Below are 19771 nucleotides of genomic sequence, written 5' to 3'. Positions count from 1 at the left end.
GAGCACCCCCTGCTGGCCCCACTAACACCGCTTCCAGCAGCAACCTTAGTTTTTCCCAGAAGGTCTCCCATCCAGGTACTGACCAGGCTCAAAAGAACCACAATTGTAATAAAGCTGTACATAATATGTTTTTGTTCCAAGTTTTTTTGGTCATTTTATTTTATTTTTACAAAGGGTTATTCTCATAAACAAAATTCACATAAAGCTGATAATTAAATCTGTACATTTAGATTTTAAAAGGTGTTCTAAACAAGAACAGTATATCTACAACAGTGACTCTACTGCCTATCACAAAGTTTTTAAGACCGCAGTAATTTTCTGTTTGTTCTACCTAACATATCCTCTAAAGTATGAGGATGTGTTCAGATATGTTCAGATACAGTTATTTTCCAATTCAGTGCCAAATATATATTTAATTTCCCATTTTCTTGTGTATTCTGGGGAGTTATAAAATTAACATTCAGCTAAACTGGAGTCATTTTAGTATACATGCATTATTTCCTATAAGCAAACAAAACAGCTTTTGATTTGTGATGCTATGTAAGCTCTATATAGAATGATTGAATACAAAATGTTATTACATACATATACAGTATAATTGTATTTTAAACAGTATTTGAAATTCTTTATGAACATGTTTGGGATGCTACAAGACTACAATAATAGCACCTCTATCACTTTGCCTTCTCTCTATAATCAAAGGTCAAAAGCTACAGCAGGTCTTTAAGATACAAAAAAAGAATTGCACATACAGTGTTCTGTTTTCTTATTCTAATTTCATGTGTGTAGCAAAAAGAGACTGTGACTAAACTGATGCCTTAAGAGTATTAAAATATATACTGTACTAAATCTGTTACTGTAGCTTTTGATCATTATAGTATATGCTTGTTCATCTGACTATTTGCTTTCAGTGCAACAGTGGTCTAAGCAACACTGTAAACCAATGTAACTTGGACATAGAAAAAATGTTTCACATAATTAGGAACAAGTAAAGGTTTATTCCATTCTGAAAAGAGAAGAAAAGAAACACAACGTTTCGGTTGCAGAGCCTTCTTTGGGTGTCCACTTGAACTACATAATTATGTTTGTGTACTAAATTTTTTCACCTGGGAAAGCCACATATAGAAATACTCCTAGAATGCATACTATTATTGCCTACTTATTTTCTTGAAGAATCCATAAATGAGTCTTTTAATGTTTTGTTTAAATAATCCTCATGATGTTCTATGTACACTCTTCATGTTATGTCTGCTCCATTACCAAAGTACTGAGTAAATCAGTACTTCAAATCAAATCTTGTGATCGGTATTCCTCTGGCTTTGCCCACTAATGCCAGTTGAACATTTCAAATGATTGCACGTTTTTGTTTATGTTACAAACTAATCTAAACCTGTCCTACCTGAAACAAAATGTTCATTTTCCAAGCGCAATCTTCTAACCATTTGTGAGAGCAAAAACAATCAAAACCAAAGTGGATTGTGGGCCAAAACCTTCTATTGTATATTGTTATGTTCCAGTTTGGCAACATCAACATCTCTTTAGAGGCACACACTGTGGATGTGGTAGTATACCAACAAGGGCTTCCATAGAAAAATTACTTGTTGATCTGTAGAATCAGCGTTTCCTACATTGAGAATCCAGATATGCCAAGGCAATACAAACTTTCACCATGATTAATCCTAAGTAAATCCAAGGGTCCTTTTGCTGTTTTGAATCTGTCACCTTATTAAAGGAGAAAATGGTCTTTCAATAGATGAGCAAGAGTTTGTTGTCATCCTAGGCTGCAGGTGGTCCTCATAGAATGATCCCCGATTTAGGTATTGATGTCTGTACTACAACAGTTTATGTTATACCAGCATTTTACAGTTTTGTGTAAAATGTTAAAAAAGTTGATGATTCCAGCTATGTTTAACAAGGCAGACTATGTACGGTAAACTCTGTATAATTTGTTTAAAAAGGTAAAATACCCTGTCGCTTATGCTGTTATCCAAACCATGACATGACAAAACATGGAGACAATAGAACATCATGTCACATTTTTAGGGCCCTTTGATTTTAGTATTTAATTTTAATCATGTGACATCCATTTAAACTGAATCTATTTTATATTTTGACAAAATGAAACTGTTATTTCAAGAAATAAGCCGAGTTGCTTTTATATTAATATCACAGATGCTGTAGAGTGTTTTGTTACAGGTGTCACAGATCTCTAATCCCACATTTTTCTCACATTTTTGGCCTGCAATCTCACAATTCAGCCTAGAGTGAATTCATTATGGTTACAGGTTTATTTTCAACAGCAGTTGAATAAAACATCTAGATAAGCATTGTTAGCAGAAGAGTTATGTGTATAGCCTACAATAATCATACAGTATTTAACATTATTTAATGTGATTAAAATACAATCTAGAGTAGACTAAATGACTGCAAATTACTGTGTATAGGGAAGCAGTTGGAAAATAGACATGAACAACAAGGAGTTCTAAATTGTATTCAAGTGAATTTGCATGAGCATTTCATATATATTTAATTTTCCTTTAGACTTTAGTAGTCTTTAAATGTACGTGTTCAATCTTGGAAACTTAGATCCTAAGTCTTGTAAAGAGTTTAGTAATATAACATTTAATTCTAGAAGTGTGAAATAATCAAGCTATACAATGTGTGGCTAAATTAAGTGGGCCATTTGCCAGCAGCTCTTACCTGCTGTTATTGTAAGTTATGCAAATTGAATCAATTTGTGCTTTTGAGGATTGTTTAAAAAAGTGTTGAAATCAGTAACAGCATCAGGTTTTTTCATAGCTCTGAAAACCATGAGATGCTACAAAGAGCTTCTTTTGTAGTAAAAGGACATTTTTCTAAAACTTTAATTCGCAAAGTCCTTGAAGAAAACTACAGTGGCAAGATACGATTGTAAAATAAATGAAAAGCAAGACATCCACTTTGACATAAAAAGTACTCTTAGCTCTTTCGTTTGCTCTGTAGGAGATACTGTCAGGTGAGAGTAAAATCATGGCGAGTGTTTCATTGCTGAACAACACCACTACGCTCGTACTGTCACGTCTCTCTCTTTTTTTTGTCTTTGCTCATTTTTGTCTTTGTCTTTGCTCAAAAATGGTCTATTTTTAACAACACTTTTGTAAAATCTTGTGATCACCCCCAAGAAAAAAATGTCTCTAACCATTACTTCCATTTGGTGACACTGACTTTCAGCCCTGCTCATGATCCCTTGAGCAGTTAAAAATATTCCTCCCACAGGTAAATGTAAGACACAGGTAAATTGTGTGAGTTATAAAAACTGATATTTTCTCAGTCACTATTTTATTACAAGACTCAAAGTGTAACCCCTGACCTACTGATCCATAACAGTATTTGATGTCATTATTGTACAGAATACTGTATCTCTTGGTCTAAATTACTGTACATGCCAACTTAAGATTTCTCTCTACAGTGCACTTTGGATTTAAACTTTATTTACTATTTACAGTACTTGTTCTTACCACATTTATAAAGTCAATTTTCTTTGCTTTGATTTTTAACATCAAATATTTCTGTGAGGTTTAAATGTAAAGTTCAAAATATTTTTAAAACACAATACTGTATATAAGGAATCTTTCATAAATGTCAATCACACACCATAAAGGTTTGGCTTCCAGAACAAAACTTTTTCTTCCAAAGTTCCTTTTTCACTAACCATGAAGCACTCCTGACTTTACAAAGATCACAAATATCTGTTGATTCACTCTGTCGGCAATGTAGCCACAAACAGTGCTGTGAAACATCAAATTAAGCAGCTAAACATTCTAATAAAACAAAGAACAAGAACTAAAACAACAATACTGATCAAAGAGAAAACTGGTCTTTAATCATCACAGTCATTAATTTCTTCATTGCTGTATACATTAATTAATTAAATTATTAGTTTTGCAAAACTGGTTAAGCCTTTCAATGGCATTCCAAATATTACACGTTTGGAGTGAAAGAAGCTTGATTGTATGAAAGGAGACTCATTGTGTACATTACTTAGGTATATTAAATTTTGCGTTTTACAATGATAAATTTTGTTTTTGTTATGTCAGTCACTTTAAGAATAGATTATAACAGTTTTACAAATAAGTGCAGTTTACTTAATGTTCATCTGGTTACTGAACAAGCCAGGATCATGATGCAATTACATGTGGTTAAGTTTTTAATCTGCATTCGCAGTAATCAGTGTTTTCAAATGCAAAATGCTTCCATGTTTTTGAGCTTATGAGTAAATGGAGTAGAGCTAAATGAAGAAAAAATAAAGGGTTATAGTGTCTAGGTCTGTTTGAACACCACACTAAACTCAACATTTGAAATCCTAAATCTTTTATTATCTGAATTTAACAAGTGGGTTAAAAAAATCTTTGGAAAGAATTCTGCAGGTAACGGAATGATCAATACGTAGTTCTTAGGTACAATGAAAGGTTCAAGCCAAACTGTGCTGGTTTAGAGAAAACATTTTAACATACATTACACACAAGAGGAGACAGCATGTATTGCAACAATAAACAGGCCATTTTTTAAAAAAGAGGCCAAACACAAAAGTAAGCAGACAGAAACCTATAGTGACAATCTGTAGCACTGGTGCCCGACAAACAATTTAAAACTAAAAGAAATAGTCTAAAAAAGTGAGATTTGTGCATAGTTCATTTTTAAATATTCCTCCTTACGTCTGTATGTTAATCTGCAGTGTTATAAGGAAGTGCAATAATGTATAATGTTCATTATATTTGTGCATGTAGATCACTGTTGCACTGAAGGGCTCAGATACCCTCTCAAGAGTAAAAAATATTTTAATTTGTTTTATTTTATTTTGTGTACAATTGCCATACATCGCAACCCCTAGCTCAGTCCCAAGATTGAGTCCATTAGTATTTTTTTTGCTTGAACTCTTTTTTTCTTTCTCTTTTTATCTCATACTTCCCCCACCCATACCACTGTGTTACCCCTTTTTATATCAGACACCTCGCAGTGTGGCGTGTTCTGCTTCCCATTTAAGACAAATAGAGAATCTGTTGATGGCGTCACAAGGTACTGTCCAAACAACCCACTGTTGACCACCACCCTGTTATTACTGCTCCAGGGCCAGGACTGAGGAGGAATTGGACTTTTAAGGTTCTTCAAAACTTCCCTTCTCCCTGTTGACAGCTCTATAAAGAGCAGGTCTGTTTGCGACCTAGAGGTGGCATATATGTAGTACTGGTTGGCTTCGGTAAAGGAAGGCTGAAACACTATGTCCGAGACATGGAAGCCAGTTTCCAGTTCAAGGGTCAACTGCAACTCTCCTTGAAAGGTGATGGTCTGAACTCTGATCATCCTGCTGGAGTCGTCTGGTGTTACAACATAGCGGCCATCCGCAGAGATGTATGGCTTTCCCGTTATGTCCATGTTATGACCAATCACGGAATCAGTCACGCTGTCTATGATGAGCTGTGGTGACAGAGATGTGGAGTTCTTGCCCTGGCACTGAATGAAGTAATAGCCTCCCACATGGGTGTAGGCCATGCTGACAGGGATGCAGCTGTAGTTTTTCAGGCTGATGGTCTTGATGCGACGGAGTGTCTCCAGATCAATTTTGTGCACTGCAGGTTCCAACTTGAGAAAGATGAATCCAAATCTGTCATACAAGAGCCAAAAAGATGATGAAAGCAGACAGTCATATAACTAGGAAGGTCAATAACATCTGCCTGAAATCTTTTGAAAACACTTTTACTCTTTAAACATGGGAGATTGTGCTAGTTAAGTGATATATTGCTGAGGTCTATATTATAGGCAATGCTTAAAAGCTAATGTATTCAATTTTGTACTTCTGAAAAAGTAGCATCTCCAGATAATGGTGAAAGCTGGCAGTCATATAATAGTAAATCCTATTCTCTTGGCAAAATTGCTGACTACCATTAAATGAAAATGAATTTAAAACGGAGAACAGGAGGCACAGCTATAGCCACAGGATTGTGGGGGTATGGAAAATGCTATACAGCCATGTGTGTAACTGCTCTTATGTTCTAAAAAGATTTTGACTTGAACTTGTTACCTTATGTGGGTTATAATGAGATTCGTTGGGGGAATGAAGAAGTTATCCACTCTTTCAAACTGTGTTCGAATTGTGCGGTGCTCCTCTCCTCCACTCGCCTGAGAGATAACCTGCAACACACAGAACATGTTGCTTTGTTGCACATATCATTACTTTGAAGTATAAAGATTAAAAGAGTTTTCATGCCTACAACAATAAAAAATAGATTTTCAGAACATTAAATGAGCTAATCCATCTTAGAACAGAATTTAAGAAAGTGCACATCCTCTGCAATTTTCATGAATTCATGAAATGATTAAAATAGTCAGCCTAATACGAAGTTTAAAGTTGTACTGTTAGTTACAGTATTAAGGTTTATATGCATAAATAAGGATTTTATTGATATGCATTGAGTACACTGATTTTTAAAAGGGGAATTTACATTTTTACAGAGATGTACCCCTGATTTGATTACATCATACATATGAAGTCAGCTGATTACAGTACAGGTACAGTATGAAGTCAGGCCTATGTATAAAAAAAGAGTAGTCTCCAGGTCATTGTTATAAATGAGCATCTATTATCAGTTGACTTGCCTTAATCGTTAAATTAATGATTAAATTGAAAAGATATACTCTTCTATGAAAATTCAACTTTTCAGAGTAGCTAAATGTTGTCATTAAATAGAACTTCTTCTTTGTGGAGTGTATTCCTTGAAAAACAAGAGGAGTTTACAGATCACATTAATTTCATTAAAAGGCAGTGAAAAATACTCTTCACATTAGTGATTTGTTTTTATTTTTGTTTGTTCTATTAATAAAAAAGATTGCCCCAGCACAAGAGTGTCAATGGTTCATGTGTACTTTTGTATTTTTTTTATTCTTTTTCCTCACAAGTAAAACCTATTCTCTGAACTACTAGGTGTAGGAAATTTATTAGGACATCTCTCCAGCGTGAATTTCTAATATTTCACACTACTCGCCATGAACTGTGCTGTTCATGTTCGAAGCGCTAAAATCAGCATTTGGTAATATCTACTGTATGTTGTTCAAAATGGCTCATTCTAGAATTCCCTTTTAAATAAGTAATTGTAGTTTGGTGAGAAGCTATAATTATATAAATATATATATAAAAAGTTGCGCCGACTTTCATTTTAAAGCTCAGTTTTGTAACATAGCTCCGCTGTTCCGTGGAGTACAAATTTACTTTCCAAATTTGCTCTTGAATGGGTATATAGTACATACAACAGTTTTAATAAGTAAAGATACAAAATCCTGCAATGCTGGTATATTTTGTTTCCAGCTTATGACATTACACCGTACAGTATTTTCAATATAAAAACATTTCTCCCATTGTACACATTTCAGCAGTTAAGAGCTCTTTAGATGGATGTCATTACCACAACAGTGCAGATTTCTACACATCTTTATTATTGTTGAAGTAAAGAATCACCATCATAGATTGTGCCATTGAGTGTTCAAACATGAATATCTTTCTCAGTGATGAATGGACTTGACTTTAGAGACTGGAATTGCATTAAATCTATTGGACAATTCACTGAGTTTCCTTATTCTGCTTTGCTTTATGGTCTTGAGACCCATTCAGTTGCTCCCTTGTACAGTTTACCTAAGGTTTGAGCCTTAGTCAGTGCATTCTGAGGGACCTTTGCCAATTTCTTCAGTATTTATAATGCCTTTGTATCCTGCTCACTTAACACAAAAATAAATACATTTAATGAACAAAGGATTAATCAATTCACTTGGAATAACATCACCCGGGAATTAAGCACATTGAAAGATTTGTAGAGTGTTTAAGTCACAGTAAATCTGGCTCCTCCCGCTTGGCTGAGGACCAACCTCCTGGCAATAGTGCAAGGAAGCTGGGAGCCTCATGCAGGGGGAGGAGTGAGCAGAGGCAGGCTGGAATGTGGAGATGGGATGGGGGTGGGATGTAAAATATGTACAGTAGGATGGATGGTCGTTTGTCCGTTATGCCTTCTGGCATGTAGGGGCAGCAACGTCCTGTTGCTGTTTCCATAACATTCGTTTTTTTACAGGAGAGGATTGTAAGCCTTGTGCCCAACCTCCAACATGGAGGACCTGGCACCCAACGTGGGACACAAACCCACTACCCTGAGAATCTCATGCTCTACCAACAGAGCTAGTTGGGGCCCCTATGTGCAGCAGGCGAGGGTGATAAAAGGTTTATGTATAGTATTTATAATGTTTAGGTGAGGAAATTACATCAGGATTAATTATGTATTACTGATGACTGAATGTGATTGAACTTTGTAGCTGTCATCCCTACATGCCATTCACTGTGAACTCCATTTAAAGTGTTTACTTTCTGAAACAAATCATACATATTATGAATCTGAGACAAAGTCCAATCTAGATAATGGAGAATAATATCCCAGAAAGATGGGAAATGTATTGCCAGAATGGGTACTTGCTTATGTTGCAATGGGTCAGCTTATATTCTTCTAATCTTGTGTATGTTGTATGCACTCTTCTACTTTGGCTAAGACCTATTGGAAAAATATCTTCTATGTATCTTGATAAATAATGTCTTAATTCATTAAAAGCTTTATTCCTAAAACTCAAATTGTAATGTAACCTGGATTTAGTGATTTGCATATACATGTGTATACATGTATGTATGGTGAACTGGAGAGGTTAAAAAAGACACATCTATTCACATTCTGTCTAACCCTCAAGGCTGATGACTGGAATGTCAACTCCCATTTAATTTACTATGAGATAGATATCATTGGTATGTTCCCTACAGGGTTTATCCCAGACACCAATTTGAAGTCCATTATAATTGTTGTTAATGGGTTAATGGGTTCACACATAATAACACTAATGCATTATCAGACCATAATGTTCTCACAAGTTCAAAGTTCCTCAAACTCATGGTACTGACAGTGTTCACTCCTCATTTTACATGTGCTACACATGTCTTTTTAGCTGTTTATTCATTTTTTTTCATTGTAACACTTCTTCAGAACATACATATTTTACCTATTTGGCAAGCCAGCTGCAGTAAAACAGTGCAATTAGTATTTGTTTCACATTTCCTGACTCCTCATTCGAAATGGCTGACATTCATGTCAGAGTTGTCTAAATCAAGAGCTGTATGAAACCTGAGGAGCAATTTCCCATGATGCAAGCACATTATAAACTAGAATAAACCCATTAATATCTGTATGCTGTACACATACAGTATAGACTCTCTTCATACAGGTTAAAGGTATTTAATTAATTTAAAATTGCTATCAATTTATAGAAAAACATAACATTTGTAAAACAAAAATATAAAATACCCATCGATTATTTAGCATGTAACTAGATTAACCTCAATTTAATTTGTATTGATTTCAGATGCAATGAAGAATTGGTAGAATATTTAAGAGGAAAAATAATAGTTACTTTAAGTTGATGGCTGAAACATTAAAATGTTATGTGCAAAACCAAAACCTTCATCCCAAAATAGAAAAAGGGTAATCTCAATACAAAACAGGATTTCATTTGTCATTTTAATTAATTGACAATCACATCTAAGTGTTTGCAGAAGGGTATTGAAGTATGAAAAAAGAGTATTTGATTTCTTACTCTTCAAACAGAATTTTGCCTTTGGCAGAGATGAATTCTCAAAGCTTAGGTCAATTACTTACAAGCCAAATGATAACGACATTGTCAACCCATTTATTTGTGGCCTCCTCCATTTGCCTTATTCTCAATTGTGTGTTTTCTTTGGGAAATTGCTTTTGATCATTTTTGAGTGCTTAATAGCTGTGCTGTAATCATCCCTAACAATTGAGCTAAAATATGATTAAATATGTATTTAACACTTCTGGTAATCCATCTAAGGAATTATGCAAAGAAGACTAATATAAAACAGTTTGGTAGAGTTATAAAATCTTAGAAAATCAGTTTAAAAACCTAGTAAAAAGATTCATAAGGTATGAGATTTTGCATGAAGGTGTCAAGACTTCCATCTGATGCAATAAAAAAGCCCTGTAAAACTGTTAAAAGGATTTCCTGTGAATTTTCTGTCACAATATATTGAGAAAGGTGGCAGGTGAAAGGAAAAATCTTGCCTGATTAACTTTCCAGGATTAGTCTTTCTCTGATAACTTTTAAGCCCTGCAAGTGAAAGAAACATTTTTGCAGAAATTGAATTTAGTCTTTTCCACAGTGAGGTTTAAATGTATTCATTTATGATGAAATGACTCAAAAACAATAGAAAACTGTAGATGCAGCAACTTTAATCTGATTTCCATTAAAAACACAGCTGAAGAAAATAAACAACATTGTAAACATTTTAATCTTTGACATAGACTAGTTTACCTGCAAGGTTGGATGGGATTTGTTTGCATTGCCCCAGCTAAACAGCCAGACCTGGTCGTGGGATTTGTCATAGTGCAGTTTCACTGGCACAGGATCTGTTTCCACAACCTTTTGCGAAAGAGGCACAGAGGATTTGAACTCGAGACAAAGAAATTGTAAACACAAAGAGGTAACATAATCAATTACTTGCTCCCGCATACAAGCTAGCAGAGCTGTCACACTTCCACTCATGCACATCCATGGGCTGTGTTCAGCAAAGGGAGAGCAGTTTTTATTATCAAGTGGTTAAGATATTTTTAAACATTGCTGGTGCGTCCAAGGCAAGGCATTGAAGAGGGGAAAAAGAAACTTCCAACATTTTTGTCATTGTAGTGCATAATATACTGTACATCATAGTGGATTTTCATATTCCAACACTTATTTTGTAGATTAGGTATTTGTAACTGATCACATATTGTGCTATAAACCTTGATTTCCCCTACTTTGGATATGATGTTCAGAAAAATCGTATAACTGAATAAATGTGAGACATACGCTTGTTACAAGGTACTGAATGGAAGGTGTAAAGATAAAAGGAGTTTTGCTGGACTTTAGAAGAGTTTTTTGCAATTATACCTTCTGCACAAATGAATCAAACTTCAGTAAATATATTCATTAAAAAAGTAATTGTGTCTTTTCACTAGAATGTCAGCCTTCTTAAAATGAATGAAAGTATTGTTGTTGTTCAAGCAAGAGATGCTAGATGAGCCTAGAAGCTGAATTAACCTCTTGCCATAGAAGATGTTCCAGCAAGGTCAATTTGAAGACGTGTAGTACTTTAAAATTAAGTTTAAGAAAACCTAGCAGTCATTTGCACTGTGCCCCTTTTGTAGACAAATAATGGCCCTCATTCAGTCCTGTGTTCAGTTCTGACCCTTTTAAAGCCCCATAGCCAGTCTCTAAACAGTTTTAAGAGACAAGAATAAGATTAATACCCACCTGCACAACTTTCTGAGACTGGGTGTCTATAATCAGCACTTTGTTCTGAATGGGCTGCGTGACATAAATGTATTTGTCCCTGACGCTGACAGCAGAAGCCCAAACGCACTGCTGAATTGAATCTCCTTCACCCTTAGGGCACATTTCTTCCTGAGGGAAAATAGGAGTCGGTTTAACTTGTGCAGGTCCAGTCACGGGGTCACAGAAAATTCACCTTTTACAAATAGGTCTGAATTTGAACTATAAAAATGTCCACTTACAGAAACTTAAGTCAAGAAACAAAAAAAAACTGCTGTTTACAGCAGAAAAGACTAATACATCCTTTATTGAATTTCCATTGAACAGTAATAAAATTACTGGGACCTGTGAAACTTAAAACTGCAAGAAAGGCAAGCTGCATCTGTTACCTAGTTCTAATTGTAATGAAAGTGAAAAATGTTTTCAGGTACATGAGCTTCACGGTAATTTTTGTTAAAGCAAACTACTGAGTTTGATTTGACAACCAAAATGAACAATGATATCCATGTTATGTGAATTTTTCTCCATGATTATTCCAGCTTCTAAATGTATTACATCCGTTTACTTAAATCTCACAAATTAATTTAGTATAATCCTTATCATACAGTAAATTATATTTTTATTAATGATAGATTATTCACCTAGTCAAATAAAAACAGTTTTGGAGTTTTATGTGGATGAAACATCCGCACAGACCTTTGTGCACTTTTAGAGAAATTTAATTACTTTCAGAAAGTCACTCTTTAATATCATGCATATTGTAATTCTATGTGGCAGTCTGAGCATACAGAGCAACTGTGAAGTAGTGCACACCAAGCTGAAAGCAGATTTAAGTGTAATACATTATATCTAGACAAGGGTCAGATATAATTTCAGGCGCAGTGCCATAAAAACTTGCAATGTGTTACTTTTTATATGCTGGTGTACCATGAAATGGTAGAGGACAGGGAATTTGACTGGGCATGCTTATAATCAATCAATATTGATAAGTATTATGGTTGTTGTTTTATATAACACATTTTACACAATAGCAAAACTAACCACCAATATGTGCATTGAGTGATACAAACATAAAAGAGAAGGACAGATGCAGGAACAAAGCTGAAAATGCTCAGACGCTCATGAACACTGCTCTATATTCACAACCATAAAAATATGTAGAAAAAATAAACATATTAGCTACTTAACCTAATAAAGACAATTAATATCCACAGTGTTGAATACTGAAAAGCAAAAGTTGTACAGAACCAAACCGTAGTAGCTACCCAAAAAAACAAATAATAGCTGATTCGTTTTGGATATTAAACATTTGTATTTTTTACAATCCGTAATAAAGTAGTCATAGGCCTCTTCACTGGTCTTCTAACTTTAATTTTTCCTGAAGTTCACAATCCAGTATTGTAATTATATGTATAAGATGTTAAGCTGCATTGTGAGATGTGTATTTTAAGCAGAGGCTTAGGGCTTAACTTCATGCTGAAACTTTTGTTTTCTTGTAGGTATTCATTATTATGCTCCATTCTATTTCTTGATCAATCAGTTCTGTAACTGATAAAGCAAAACGAATTAGTGTGCCAAGCAACATATCTTCAGGTGCCGCATTCAGGCATAGGTGCCAAGGTTTGTCAGCCCTTATTAAAGTAGTATGGGGGTACTGGAATACTGTTGGGAGAAATGACAATGACACATGAAGGTCAGTGAATGATGCAGCAGTGGCTAGTCTTTAGTGATTACAGAATCTCTTCAAATACTCATCTTGTACTGTCATTTATGGTAATTGATTTTGTTCACCCTGAATCCCCCTCTGCTATTTCTTTCATCAAGTTAAGTACATTCATATTTGGTCAGCTGTTCCTTGTGCTGCTCTTCAGGGGAGTCAGTCTTTCAGAACCGAGAGGAATGCATCATTCTTACACTCAGTTCAATAACCTTCAAATTAATGTTTTAATAAAATTCTACTGTGGCATCCTTCTAATCATCTCTAAGAAAAATGAAAGCTTTAAATGCTTTTCTATGCCATTTTGTACTATAAATACAATATACAGTACTTGCTTTATCGGCACTGATGCCATATACTTGGACATGTACTGTACTTGAATCCTATAGTATTTTGGTATGTTTGTTAATCATTTAATAAAAATACAATACCAAAAGACTACTATCTAAGGATGCGACTAGAGCACACAGATTCATGTCTTTGAATGAACAATGGAAAAATAGTACCTCTCTTACCATCCACTGAGGCTTCTTTTAGAAAATCCCTTTATTACAAATGCCGTAAACATTCAGCACCTAACTCTTTAAAAGATGTAAAATGGCTTTAAAATGACTTCACGTACAATACATAACTTCTGGATTGTACAGACATTATGTTTTAAGATGTGAAAAGACCTCCCACAAAGATAAGTTAATTACCACCTTTTTGCTATGTGTAACATTGTTTTCACATACACATACTGTATGCAAAGCACAGCTCACACCCCCCTGCGTGTGTATTGTATGACTTACATAACTTGCAACAATCCTTTCTGTTGGTTTTATGTTTCTTCGAATTTCACATTCATTTGGTTGAAGGATTGTGATTCCGTCATCAGAGAAAATATAAAACATATTCCCCACACTTAATCCTTAAAAAAAAGAATATAATTCTTTAGCAAAAATATTGAAACAAAATATTTACAAAGAATACAGTATCTAAGCAGATTTTATACCTGCCAACTTTTTCAAGTTTGTTTCACCGTTGGGCTGTTTTGTCGAATTTAGCAGGTGATTCTAAACAGTAAATATTTGTTTTTCAAACTTGTTAACTACCTAAAACTTCAACCCATTTAGTTTTTTTTAATCTTAATCAAATAATAAACAGTTTTAAATATGACAGTTGATAATTAAAGTTCTTCTCCTACAGAAGAAAACAGAACATTAGTATTACTACAGATAAAGAACCTTTATCAGAATGGACATACAGTGGGTTTTGTCACTCTTTGTGAGCAGCAAAAACCATAAAACATTGACAAGATGTTTTTTTAATCAAATTTGTTTTAGTAGTAGAGTTGTGTTTGACAAAAAACAGAAAATGTTCAAAATGTAAAAGTGTATTGTAATAACACAAAAACAAAGAACAGCCCAGTTTTGAATAAAAAACCATCTACCAGATTATAATTCCATAGTTGTAGAATGTAAACAATGTACTTTAGGAACTGATAATCCCAATTGTAGTTCATATAATTATCCTACAGCTATAGTCTGATCATAGTTGGAGAAAAAGTTTGCAAGTATTTGCTCTGGCAAAACATATCAATTCTACAACATTATTGTTGCTAGAAATGTGAAATATTGAGGCTCATTTTTTCCAACTGGGTTTTGTATTTATGTCTTTTAAAACAAACTATACTGTATATACTGTAACATTTGTTTCCACTACAAAGTATTTTCTTAAAGACTACATCATGCATGCAATTAGCACTAAATTAATTTATCAAGCACTCACAGTACTGTATTATATATTACATAGGAAAAACTATAAGTGGATTTAGGGCACTGTACTGTAACAAAACAGTTTTCAGCTTTCAAAAAAGGGCACTCACAAGAATTTATGTGTTTACTACCCTGCCTAAATTCTGTCTATGGCTCTCAGTACTCACATTTGGTATTGCTTAACAAAATAATTTATTAAAATATATATACCTGTGCTGTATAGATACATATATACTATATAGCTTTGTTTTTTTTCTCAAAGCTGAAAACACATTTTTGTGACAGCACTTGACCTTGGATAATACAGTATGTAGACTTAAATAAATGTCCATTATAAATCAACTGTTTCAGTTAGTACTTTACACCAAATATGTTTTTTTCTTTCACAATGTTAGCAGCTAAGCAGGGGATTAAGGTAATGAAAAATGAGTAACAATATAAAAACAACAAAAGAAAGCTTTTTACAGCAGACAGGCACAAACGATCACTACAACACAACAATTCCTTTAGTACCTTCCTCTCGCCACAGTATGTTTGCAACTGCAGCACCAGAATGCCAGAAAAAAAAAATAATACAGAAAAGAACAAGTCATTTTTTATAGAAAGGATTGCATTACTTTCTCACAAAAATATACACATATAGTTTTTGTAAAAAATGTGTATACTGCAAAATCCAATTTGATTACTTGTGATCTTTGACTGTCCAATTACTGACTTCCAATAGAGTACTGTACTGTCACAAGTCAAGTGTGAACAAAAATGCATTTTAGCTTTTATGCTAGATGGAGAGTTTAAATAAAGTCATTATAGATTTTTAACAACATTCTTGTCTGTAGGGAAATAAATGTTAATATTTTTACTCTTTGAAGAAGGGAGGTATTGCAGCTATCTGGTATCAAATGCACTAAAGCATATTTATATATTATATTAGGTGACCATTTTTTCAAGTAAAATGATTACTTCTCAATGTGCTGATACAGTGATTGTTTGTATTGCTTTAGGTTCAGAAAGCTGTAACAAAACCATATAAAAGAACTTCCTCAAAACTATCTAGATAGGGAATTGCTCAATGTTGTGTCCCTTAGCCATTGAAACAACAGACATTGCTAGAACTGCTATATAAATGGACAAGTAGTAGGTTTATTCCATGCTGAAAAGAGAAGAAAGAAAACACAGCCTCCACAGCCGAAACGTGTTTTCTTTCTTCTCTTTTCAGCATGGAATAAACTTATTACTTGTTCCTTTGCAGCCTACGCATACTGACGCAGCTACCCACCTGAACTACTGCTATATAAATTACTTTAAGCTGACCAAATAAATAGTAATAACAGGTATTGGGATATCTGAGCAACACTGTAATTACGTTGTAAATTAATTCTCATTCTGAGTGACTGAGTGACTGTTAAATCTCCAATTCAAGCAATATATTCTCTTCTACATGGTGTTAATCTAGACTTTACAGAATAGAGGTCTGCTTCTCCCCTGAGATGTAGACAGTCTTCTTTATCATCCAGTCTTCAAATGTGACTACTGTAAGGAAAAGCCTGATTTAAAAAGATACTTGTTTGTTTCATTGATACAGAGAGGTATTATCTATAAATGTGTTTTCAGTGCTATACAATTCTGGTTCTTTGGATCAACCAATGAAGACATCTCTGGGAGTACAACTTAATTCTCTAAACACAATCAGGAATTCTATGTGTGTGTCGAATCTCAGTTTCCACAGAACCGGTTCAATAAATGTAATTTCTGAAATGATAAACCATGAGGCAAAAAGTATGTAAACATCACTGTAAGCCTAATTGAGTCTTTTCATGTTTCATGAAATTTCTCAAAAAGCTTTGCAACCTCATTTGACAGCTTTTGTGTGATATAATTAAAATATCAAAACAGTTAATCTTCTTAAAATACTACTGAAAGATCATTGAAACAATATGAGGGGAGGGGCACTGAAGGATGTACACAATGAACAAAAAGGAGTAGAGGAAGTGTAAAATGTGGGACAGGGAAGAGTTCAGCAGAGCAATTCTTTTACTTACGAGTCTTCCTGGCAGAATCTTCCACGAATAGTGAAGAGATGTCCTCATCCACACCCACATCGTTCTTCGCAATGCAGGTGTAGGCACCTGTGTCTTCATAGCGCACGCTGCTGATATGGAGCTCGCTGCCATTTGCTGCAAGAGTGAGGAAAAAGACCTCCTAAAAACCCGTAGGCTGTCTGGACGCTGTCATGGAAGAGAAAAACGTCAACCTCAGATGGCCTCTAAACTGCTCGGATAAAAAGATATATACATACCTATAACCTCAGTACTTGCAGCAGGATGGCACATCGACAGTGTCATAATACGCTCAGAGACCTTTTAGCTAATTCTGAAGTATGACAAGGGCTCCCTTGGAAGAGGCACAACAAACTAAAGCGAGCAGAATGGTATATTGGGCGTATCACACCCATAATGTAGTAGATTGGAAAATAAACGGACATCTCACATCTGCCATTGCTGATGAAGTCTCATTTGTCATCCTGACAACAGCAGCGGGTAAAACAGCGCAGGTGTCTGGTACCAGCCAGGCTGCTCTGAGGGCTCGTCATTATAGGAATGAGTGATCAGCAACGCACACAGCATATAAATTGTAATATACTGTATACAGTATGGATAGCCACACACACACTGTTACAAATAGCAATTTTGTGATTACCTCTGTACTGTATATAAAGAACTGAATGCAACTGTACAGTAATTTTACTACTTAAGAAATGTACACATTAATTGTAATGACAAGCAGAATCTCAAGAAGAAACAAGGAGACAAACCATCTTGATGAATTCTTGCGTAAACTTTATTTTCATTTTTATTTCAGTGTAGAAAATAATGTAGCTCACTGGTAGCAGTACCAGTTGGTAGTAACCAGTATCACAGAGAGTACTCAGGAGCCTTACCACTTTCCAAAGCACTTAGTAAGCAGAAACAAGAATGAAGACCTTTACTGCCTCTTTTACCTCAACATGAGTGTAACACTATTAATAAATGTGATAGGAAACTAAAACTTACCGCTGTCTGCAGTAATGGTCCTATGAAATACAGTTTAATGTAAAAACAAACTTAAAAAAACTTCACTAACATTGCTGTTTGCAACAATTCAATGCTGCACAATGGAATCTGGTACATGAAAACTCATTTTGTCCTTTCTGGGTGTAATTTAATGTACTGTAGCCTTTCATTTTTTGGTTAATCTCTTTTTAAACCTAATTATACCACAATCATGCTCTTCAGCAGCATCCCATTTTTAGAGCTAACATGATTTTATAGACTTGGTCAAAGGTCATATATCAGCCACTGGTACAGTATATACTGTAGATCATATCTCTCTCTCTCTCTGCAGGACCCTTCATTTTCTTTTCTTTTTCTCCCTCTTTGAAGCCTCCTCTCGTTTGAGCTCCTTCTAACCCCAAAAAAGTGTTTCTTTATGGCAGCAACTAAATGTCCTTTCCATATAAATCTCTGCGAGTAGACCGTTCATACATCTCATGAGTCACAGCTCTTCAATCAAATAGCTGAAGCAGGTAATGGATCTAAATCTAAATGGATCTATATTAAACTATATCCTCTTTTTTAATTGATCACTAATCATGAATGTTAATAATGTGCCTGTAACACATGTTCATCTTTCTAAGACAAAGAATTCATTGTGAGCTCCACCACAGAATCACACTTTCACTTTGCTTTTGTCAGATGATGCATCAAGTCTCTAATTATTTCTAATAAATAAAAGGTAAAATAAAATAATACCAGTACAAAATTTGCTATTTATCCAACAAAATAATATACTGTAATTGTACTCTACAAATTTAAATATACACACTACTAAAGATAACAGAAAAAAGCAAAGAGTGAAAGACAAACTGTTATTCTTTCAAACTTTGTAATGATATTTAAATTATATTTAATTAGGAATCATCATTGTGTGTAGTATGTAACACATTGGCCAAAAATTATAGATTTAAAGCTTCACTATGTTGATGTTGTATACAGTATTATAATCTAAGCAAGATACTGAACTAGACATTTTTAAATGTGCATAAGCCCACATTTACTCATCTTTAATTGCTATGTAATGAGTGACTTAATTATGTAAAGTAAGTATCCTAAGTGAGTATGAAAGGGGTAGAAAAATATGCAAAGCAGTTTTTTCTCTTTAATGTGTGTGGGTGCTAATGTAAAGGGCCCAGACTTTACAGCACTGCGTGTAACATACTGTATAACTTCCTTTGGTTTTCTGATCATTTTGAAATGTTTGACACAAGTCCCAAAGAAAAATATCTACCAGTCATTTGTAGCTGTTGACTGTTCTGTTGCGATTTGGAGAAAAGCATGTAATTAAAAATCCACTAATTAGAAATTTTCATTATTTCATACTTTAAAAAATGATAAAGGTAAAATAACAGTGTTTCAAAAAGAAATAATCATAGTACCAACAAGGGGAGATGCTTTTGAATGTGCTATATAATGTATATAACATCATTGTATAACCATGATGGTGGTTATTCTAATGTGTTTTTTGTCAGATACTGCTTTTCCTGTGAGGCAAATAGTGACAGTTTTTAGTAAATGAGATCCTGGCAGGAGTCACCTGAACATTTTTAATTTAATACTTCAGATGCTACATCTACAGTACAATACATAACGCTTATTACAGATCCTGCTACCCAGTGGGAAACAAACTGATAGTCTAGTTTATTTTTGTGTACAGCAACCAGAGAGTTCTTTGTGCTATACCCGCTCTTAGTGATTATTAATAGATTAAAGAAAATCTGTGGTGATATTGTTGTTTTAGAATTCTTTAGCATAACAACCTACAATCGCAAAGGGCTTATATTAACTGATGATATAAAAAAGATGTTACTGGCATTACT

General features: G+C 34.4%; 1 protein-coding gene across 1 annotated transcript in view; it reads right to left on the bottom strand.

The window, feature by feature from the left end:
- Nucleotides 1-3843: 3843 nt before the first annotated feature.
- The window catches only part of fstl4 (follistatin-like 4), a 201770-nt gene continuing 185842 nt past the window's right edge, over nucleotides 3844-19771 (bottom strand). Inside the window, exons 9-14 of the mRNA XM_088933418.1 lie at nucleotides 16899-17033; nucleotides 13894-14012; nucleotides 11368-11517; nucleotides 10390-10497; nucleotides 6059-6168; nucleotides 3844-5641 (exon numbers count right to left, since the gene is read on the bottom strand). Coding sequence (XP_088789544.1) covers nucleotides 4939-5641; nucleotides 6059-6168; nucleotides 10390-10497; nucleotides 11368-11517; nucleotides 13894-14012; nucleotides 16899-17033 — 1325 coding nt within the window. The 3' untranslated portion in view covers nucleotides 3844-4938. The remainder of the gene's footprint in view (nucleotides 5642-6058; nucleotides 6169-10389; nucleotides 10498-11367; nucleotides 11518-13893; nucleotides 14013-16898; nucleotides 17034-19771) is intronic.

This window comes from Atractosteus spatula, chromosome 14 (assembly GCF_055471065.1).
Source record: "Atractosteus spatula isolate fAtrSpa1 chromosome 14, fAtrSpa1.hap1, whole genome shotgun sequence".
NCBI classification, from domain to species: Eukaryota; Metazoa; Chordata; class Actinopteri; order Semionotiformes; family Lepisosteidae; genus Atractosteus; species Atractosteus spatula.
The sequence above is the reverse complement of the archived record's forward strand: the minus strand, read 5'-3'. Positions and strand labels throughout refer to the sequence as shown.